At 34.7% G+C, this 8,793-nt stretch overlaps 1 protein-coding gene across 1 annotated transcript; it reads right to left on the bottom strand.

The window, feature by feature from the left end:
* Nucleotides 1-1,330: 1,330 nt before the first annotated feature.
* On the bottom strand, nt 1,331-2,301 carry LOC115682128 (protein S40-1-like). The gene has a single exon (XM_030606272.2). The coding sequence runs from the start codon at nt 2,084-2,086 to the stop codon at nt 1,583-1,585; it is 504 nt and encodes a 167-aa protein (XP_030462132.2). The 5' UTR covers nt 2,087-2,301; the 3' UTR covers nt 1,331-1,582.
* Between the last annotated feature and the right edge of the window lie 6,492 nt (nt 2,302-8,793).

The raw sequence follows: 8,793 nt of genomic DNA on the forward strand, positions 1-8,793 counted from the left end.
CCGTTTTTTTAAACACTTTCTCATTTCTCACTTTTTGTTCGGTCTTTTATTTATTTTTTTTATGGGAAGTTTCAGTAAAAATAAATATGTTTGATTCACAAAAAAGAAATTGTAACAAAAAAAGGAGTCGGTACTAGACCTTGGAACTGGCCGATTTAGTTCCACATCGATTCTAAAGAGACAGATTCAGTTCTCAGTTCCTAAACTTGGAAACAGACTCTTGACAGTGCAAGTTTTAAATTTTTGATCTGAAATCTACCCACCCTGAAACTTGATTACTCATACAATACTTAAAATATAATTGTGATGCCCAATTTTATTTTTATTCAAGACTGTCGACACATACACTTAACAGACACAATACAAATATAAATGCGCCTAATATAAGTTCAACATGAATATGACAATCACAAGCATCCAAATCCGGGCATGAACAAACGTAGTAAAGCACAAGGCAATGATAACTGGAAGCGTCCAAGCATCTTGTCCCCTCTTGAAAATTACTTTCCTCTCTATACTCATCAACAATCTCATGAGAACGAATGCTTCTAGTAACTATGATTTTTTTTTTAAATTTGATGATAATACACCGCTATTCCTTCAACAATGTGAAATGACACGTGCCACATCATCCCATTATTTTTTTGCCCTAAAAAGAGCCCAATCTACATCTTCCATTAGAATATATTAAAAGACATAATCAATCCGGTTCATTTCTATATTATTTATATCTTTGAGTACCGTCAACTTTGCTTAAATGATTGGAGCAATCTTCCAAACCAGAGACAGGTAGCAACCCGGAAGCATCCATCATTTCTTTTATTTGCAGTAAACCCTCAATATTAAATTCCCGTGATTATTCAACCAATATTTCACATAACATAATAGTCGTATATTTAATTAATAATTCTTTAAGACAATGACCTTTTTGTAATCACCAAGACGGTATGCAAGACGGATTACAATATTTAATGTACAAAATGACGTGATAAATTTTATAAATTGGATGTTAAACGATATTTATTGATTTAAAGGACCACTCAGAATCTATCATATCACTTAATATACTAATTTTGTATTATTCCACTATTGTTTACATACATAAATTAATGACTTGCAACTAAAACTAATCCCCCATGACCTGCAATACCCTTTGTTTTTCCTCTCTCCAAAGGCCTGCAATAGCTTCGACCGTACTGTTTATACAATTATATGACCTACAATAAAGAAAGTCCCTCCCCCAGATAACAGCTGCTCAGGTATGGTTTTCGGACGATACACATGAAACCCACCATTAATGAATGCAACAAGCTAGCTGTCTGTACATGAATTTTAAGGAAGAAGAATGAATTGCACAAGAACCCACATTTACAACTTTTCCGATTTTGAATCCAAAGTTCTCCATTCCGTTACACTGAATGAAATCCTGGAAAGAAATTGAGAAGACATCAAGAAAATGGAGATGAAAAAAAACAGAAAGAGGACATTTTCATTTTCTTGACATTTTCCTTCCCTCTTTTTTGGGCCATTTTTTGTGCGCGCGCGCTAGGTAACAATAATGAAGTCTCCAAGAGAGATCTTCTCAAGACTCCAAAAAGCCAGTCATTCTAAGGATGGAATTCCGCACTTCACTCAAATGTCTACCCTTAAGCGTCCTCCCATGGCTGGAGCACACCAAGGACGCCATCCTTGCGGCCACACGCTGCCTGACGATCAAGTGCGGCGGCACAACCTCCCCTTCATCATCCCCCTCCTTAAACTCGTAGTCGGATTCGGGAGACCGGATGAAAGTTTCTGGGATATCGACCGGAGGTGAGTTTGTCATTCTCTTCTCCCTCTCCTTCTTCTTTTGCGATTTGCCGTGCGCCCACGAATCGTCGAGAATTGGCACCACCATCATATTGCGGAAACCACAGTAGCCGTGCTTGTCCTCGTCGCTGCTCCGATCGGTTTTCGCCTGATTTTGATCGGTGAAAACTATGTCGGATTCTTGAAATTCGAAATCCATGAAGATGGAGGAGCGAGAGATGGGAAGGGTGACGATATGGTGAGGTATGAAGGTGGGGATTTGAGTGGATGTGTTCATTAGTGGTGAAGGGTGGGAATGGGAGGGATTTATAGGTGGTGGTGATGGTGGTGGTGGTGGTGGTGGTGATGGAGGCTAGAGAGAGAGAGAGAGAGAGAGGGAGAGGTGAAGGAATTTGGAGAATCTGAACCGTAGTGAGCACACTTTGTGATTGTTAATGTTGTTTTTGTCATAGTATGCAATAATTGGGAAGAGGAGGGGGGATTGAGTGTGGTCCCATACACCTTCTTCCGTTTCTTGATTTCTCTCTCTACGAGTTCTTGAGTGCGGGGTTTTCTTTTCTTTGCCTTCCTTTTCTCTCTCTAAAGTCGGCCTGCCTAAACAAAACAGCTCCCCCTTTCTTACGGCTCACGGCTTGTTTCGGTTTTATCGCTTGTTTTGTTATTCAATTGACCTGGCAAAAGTTACATTTCTATACGATACAAAGTTTGTGTACTTATATTTGTACATACCCTATCCTCATCACCATTGATCGGGTAATTACGATTTGAAAATTTGTCCAACTATCCAAATCAATGGTGGTAGATGTGGGATGTATATACATAAAAGAGTATGTGGTTGTATATTTAATATTTTTTCCAGTAACAATTTGGAGGAATAAGTGCAAAGTCCTAAAAGTTGTCACGAAAGTGTAATTGAGTCCTAAAATTTTCAAAATGTGCACTTAAATCTTAAAACTTATCAAATTGGTCAAAATCAAGTCATTTAATTAAATGCACTTTTAGAAATATTTAGGACTCAATTGCACTTTTGTGACAAGTTTTAGGTCTTAGTTGCACATCTTGAAAGTTTTAGGACTAGTTGCACTTGCATGACAAGTTTTAGAACTTGATTGCAGTTTTTAAAAGTTTCAGGACTTAATTGCACTTTCGTAAAATTTTTTAGGATTTCTAGTTTAGTTATCCCAAATTTGGATGTGGCTCTAGCGGCTTCCTATGCTTCATGGTAATGAATTGTAAAATATGAAATGCATCGCATGGTATAAATGCTAACAAATTCATTAGCTGTCATTATCACGTGTTTATGCATTGGACAAAGAAGATGTTATTACATTCAGGATGTACCATATCTTGGAGTTGTTTCATGGATGTACAAGCGCTCTAATAGTTATTAGATACATCATGAAAATATGGTGCAGAGTACGGATTCGTCGTCTGTCTCTGAACTTACGGTAAATGAGTTGCCGGTTTTTTATTTTTCAGAAGCAAAAAGTACTTTATCGGTTTTGTCTTGAAAAATGTGATATCGTTCATTTTATAATGTTAGAGAAAAAATTACTATGAAAATTTATGTATCAACATTTGTATAGTGTAAAAGTTTCAGGTCTTATCGGTTCAAAAAGGTCAAATTGAGTGAGCCGCAAAATTCTTATAAAAAGGTAAAAAATAAAAGTCATTCCAAACACACACATGACCAAATTTAAAAATGAAATTGTCATGATTTTCCATCAAATGCTAATTGAGAAAAATTTCCATATTAGATTATATTCATATGAGTCGTATAAGTTTGTCAAAAATTGTTAGCATATCGCGATGTGCCTCTGTATACACTTCTTATTATCTCATAATTAACATGAAATCGAGAGCGTAAGAAAAATTACATCTACGTTGCAGATTTCGATTTGATTACCACCGCCCGCAGCGGCTATTTGATTACTATTAAACACTTAATTATACAAGAAAAATTGTCATATTATATCTCACGGTCAGCACTTGACTAATAGTATATTTAAGATATTAAGTTGAAAACTGAAGTAATTTCACAAATAAAGGTAATACAATGATTCATATATGAATAAACCGTTATATTAAAAAAACCTTTTTTGTTAATGTTAAATTATAAAATGGAAGCTACGTGTTCTATTTGTACAAGTAAGAGAACTTCAGTAACAAAAAAAGGCAATTAAATGGAATTTTATACGTATAATTTGAAATGACCAGGGCCATTTGGTTTACATGTTTACTTGTAAATGAAGATCTCTTGATTTAATAATTGAATACTCCCTTCCCTTTACATATGCTATGCTACAGCCTAGAGCATAGTATACGACATTGGAATTAAAAAATTTATTATAGATGAAGAGATATGCTATTAGCAAATTATTGTGGACACATGATCAATTCTCATACCATGGGTTTGAGGGATTACTTTTAATCAGTTTTAATATTTTCTTAGTTATTTATTTTATAAATATTGTGTTTATAGACGAATGCGTAAATTACGAATTTTACTTTGTCTTTCACGTTTTTTCATTATTATAATTTGGCTAGTTTCTATCCATCAGACGCCTGCTCAAAAAAGATTTTAAACATTGAAAATCATTCCCCTTTCATAAATACAATTTCTTTATGTTAACTAATTTCTTTTCATTAATTAATCATTCAAATATTTCCCGACAAACTCAATTTTTCAAATGTCAATTTCTTGCACATGAGCAATGCGTTTGTACATCCACTAGTAAGTATTTTCCATATTGGATTGTGCCTTCCTCAATATATCGAGTTTATTCTATTGAGTTTATTCTCCAAAAAAATCCCTCAAGCTTCTGCGTGAACATATTCTCTATAATGAAACCCCGTTAATTTTGAGTAACTAAAGCATCCACCATCGCCGTAAACTTGAATTTCACTATTAACCTGATCAATTCTTAATTTTGTGGTTAACAAATAATTAAGTGGATTATTGCAACCCACAAATTAAGGATGGAAAATATTGCTTGGGAGCAATTTTCTTTGCACCAAGCTCTAATTTTTCTTAATTTAACAATGGGTTCGGGATTATTCATGAAATGCATTCCTAGATTTTCGTAATTTCCTTCAATGACCCTCTCTCTCTCCCTAATGTTATGATTTAAGATCTTTCCATCATCATCTTTCCAAGTTTCGCTGCCTAATTTGTTCCCTCTCTTATGCCTGACGAGTGACGACAAAAGTTCTTTTCGATCAATGGCTTGACATGACATGGACGATATTCATAAAGCTTTATTGCTTGTGCTTCGTCCCAAGTTAGAACACCATAGTTGCCGTCACGTCTGTCGAGTGGATTGAAGTCGTTTTCCCTTCTTCAAAAGCAAGAATTAGCCTCTTATGGCGAAGCTTGATTGCATTATTGTATTTAAAAGATGTTCTGGATCGCAGAATTCAATTTTAGCACCTTATCATGATAGGACGGTATATCGTCTACAAAATGTCCATCAAAAACCAACCGTTACCTTTTCGGAACAAAGCATATGCCAAAGGGCCCATTGAATAGCCACTGATAACTGAAAAGAATTTAATTGGAGAGAAAAATCCACATGTACAAATAAAATTTGAAGCAGTTTATTCCTCAGTTAATGTGAAAAGTAGATGCTTTTAGAATATTGCATTGAAACTTGTGCCGTGTGTAGATATTAGGTTCTTTTGGAGTGAATTTTTCGATACTTTGAAAACAATTACAATTGTTGATATCCAAATAAATCGCACTGAGATTGAAGCGAGACTAACACAAAATTCAAACTGAATCAATAATATTACACTTGGAATATTACAAGAATTTTCTTTTTTATTTTCCAAAATAAAAAAGAAAATGACTAGTAAAATCATTTTATTACACTTGGAATAAAATGATTAAAAAATAAATCATTTTCTTTTCTTTTTTCTTGGATCCTAGGAATTTTATTTCATTATCATCAATTTTTCCCGGAACTTTTCTTCTGTTTTTTTGGTCCAAATAGAGATATCATTTCATTAAACCTGAGCTCACCTACAAGAGTAAGGGACATCAAAACACATGATTTCTCAAAGAGAATATAGGAGGTTAGAAATCCAATTTAGGGGGAAGGTCTTACACCTTGACACCTTTGCAACATAATTTGCTAGTCTATTTGAGTCATGGGTGTAGAGCACAAAATGTAGACTCTCAAAAAAAGCCAAGAGGCCAATACAATTGAGTCCTGGAGCTTTTCTTCACCTTGTGCAATTTGACCACATTTTCCACCTTTTCCTTACATTTCACCTTCTTTCGATAAATCATTTCTATCCGCCCGATCAAAATTTAATCAAACACGAACAGTTGATGATGGCGTTCACAATAATGATGTTGATCACTCCACGGACGGTGGAGATAGCAGGAGTCACAACGATAGTCGCGTCAAGCTTTTTCTTTTTTAATATCTATTTTTTATGTTGGTATTTTAATATCTAAATGGGTTAATACCACGAAAAATTCCAAACTAGTACACTTGTGACAATTATATCCCGAACTAATTTTTTAACCACAAAAAATCCTAAATTTGTACATCTGTGACAAATTTACCATGAACTATTTTTTTTACCATCAAAAACCCTACACTGGTACACTTGTGACAATTTTACCCGAACTAATTTTTAAACCACAAAAAATCCCAAACTAGTACACATATGACAATTTTACCTCAAATTAATTTTTTGACCACTAAAAGTCTCAAACTGGTACATTTGTGACAAATTTACCCTTCGTTAGTATCCGTTAAATTGAATTAATATCACGAAAAATCATAAATTGATAAAATTTTGACAAACAGAGGGGTAAAACCCCAAACTGGTACACCCATCAACTATCACGTGCCATTAAACTTAACAATTTGACGGTAAAATTTAACAGAAATTAACAGAGAGTAAATTTGTCACAGGTATACCAGTTTGGAGGTTTTTGGTTGTCAAAAAATTAGTTCGGGGAAAAATTGTTATAGGTGTACCAGTTTGGGGTTTTTTATGGTCAAAAAATTAGTTCGGGGTAAGATTGTTACATGTACATCAGTTTGAGATATTTTGTGGTCAAAAAAATAATTTGAAATAAATTTATTATAAATGTATCAATTTGAGATTTTTTGTGATATTAATTCTATCTAAATCTAAATGACGAGTAAAACGTGACAATTATTTCAAAACTGTCATCAACGTCAGCCTCTACGCAGGATGTGAAATCGCAATTTATTCATGGAAAACGCAGCTGATATCAAGATTGTCACGTTAGCAAAACGTACCGATTCTTTTCCCTCTAGAGATAATGCGACAAAATGGTTCTTGAATGAGTACCACGTTACTGTTCCTAGTCTCCGTCGTGAACTCGACTTTTTTATCCCACCATTACTTTCGGCCAAGCGAGCCCACAAGTCTCCTAAAGCGATAAGGCTCTCTCCATCGTCTCCTTTCTAGGGAAGCAAACTGACAAATTCAAGCTCATGAAGAAAGTGAGGCTTCAAAGAGAGAAACTCGGGGAGAGTGTTTTAAGGATGGTATCCATTGCAAGTTTCACGTTCAATAAATAAGTTCGGCTCACGAGATACCTCACGGATCGAGTAAAACACGAGTCATAAATTTGGATAGATTGTCTAAATATTTTCTTTTAATTTTTAACTTGATGATCAAGAGAACCAAATTTGTATTGCATGCATGATTCATACACAAGTCTGGTACTTACCCACTGAGCTAATCCGTGGTGTTAAGCATGTGTAATGCTATGCATTGGACAAGATCGGAAATGATTTCAGAACTCGCAAAGACATGATAGCATGTTACCAGATTGCCTCAATGATAGATGATAAATCATCCTACTTGGAATCGTGAGCTAACGTGGTGTAGCAAGCCAGATTTGTTGAATTAATGTCTCGAATTTTGATCCAATTCATTATTGTTTTCGAGTTCAACAGAGGTCCAAAGGCAAAGTTTGCGGAGTGTCATTAATATAGTGTTACTGACAATTTCTTGTTTATCTTCTCTTATTATCTAGCTATTATGGTGGATGTCATAGTCGTATTGCGGAGCCAGTTTCTTCTTCACAAAATATATAGGGATCATAGCAACTTAAGAACAACTTAAGAATCTGTTTTTATTTAGACCAAAAAAATCTGTTTTAAATTTTTGAAATATCGAAACTTCTACTGATCGTAATAGGTCACAAGTGTCGTAAGAGAAAGGGAGGCTAATGGGGCCATGGACCACGGTCCCCTCCGTCCATGTTTCACGTTTAATTTATTTTTGTTTTTACCAATCTAATTAAACATTTACTATCCCCTCAAATTTTTATAAAACACATGATCCGCACGTAACAAAAATCGTATTTTAGCCGGATCAAACCGAATAGCCGGCCAAAAAATACAAGATCAATCGAATAAATACGTTATTCAAACTTTTAAATGTAAACATATCCACTAAACTTATAAATCAACTTTTTTTTTTGCAATTTTCCAAATTACAAACTTAAGCTTCTTAACTTTAAATTTCGGACTGTCCAAAAAAAAATTAATTTCGGAAAATAACCAATGCAAATTATTTTCTCCACAGTCCACACAATGTACTGCAAAGGGTAATTTTCTTTTTCCCAAAACAAAAAGAAAATAGAATATAATCAAGGTCGTTTTCTTGACTCGGTTTTCTTTCTTGGGGCTATGATTTTCTTGGGGAGTAAAAGCAAAACGAAGACTTTTTCTCTTTCTTTTTGATTGGTGAAAACTCCAATTCAAAGTCCATTTTCAAGAAATCATGGAGCAAAGGCTAGTATTCGCCGAATATTTCAATCAATTCCAGGATATGCATAGAGGTTAACACGTTAGAAATTGTTCGACAGTGGATGAGAACAAAGTCCGCATCAAATTTTGTCGATATAAGTATCATTTTCTCCCATTGGAGCATGCAGAAAGATGGAGAAATTGGGAGAAAACGAGGCTTAGAAATAGGATTTGCAGT

Source organism: Syzygium oleosum, unplaced genomic scaffold, assembly GCF_021117445.2.
Source record: "Syzygium oleosum isolate NSW1041296 unplaced genomic scaffold, Sole_v2.1 Sole_v2.18, whole genome shotgun sequence".
Lineage (NCBI taxonomy): Eukaryota > Viridiplantae > Streptophyta > Magnoliopsida > Myrtales > Myrtaceae > Syzygium > Syzygium oleosum.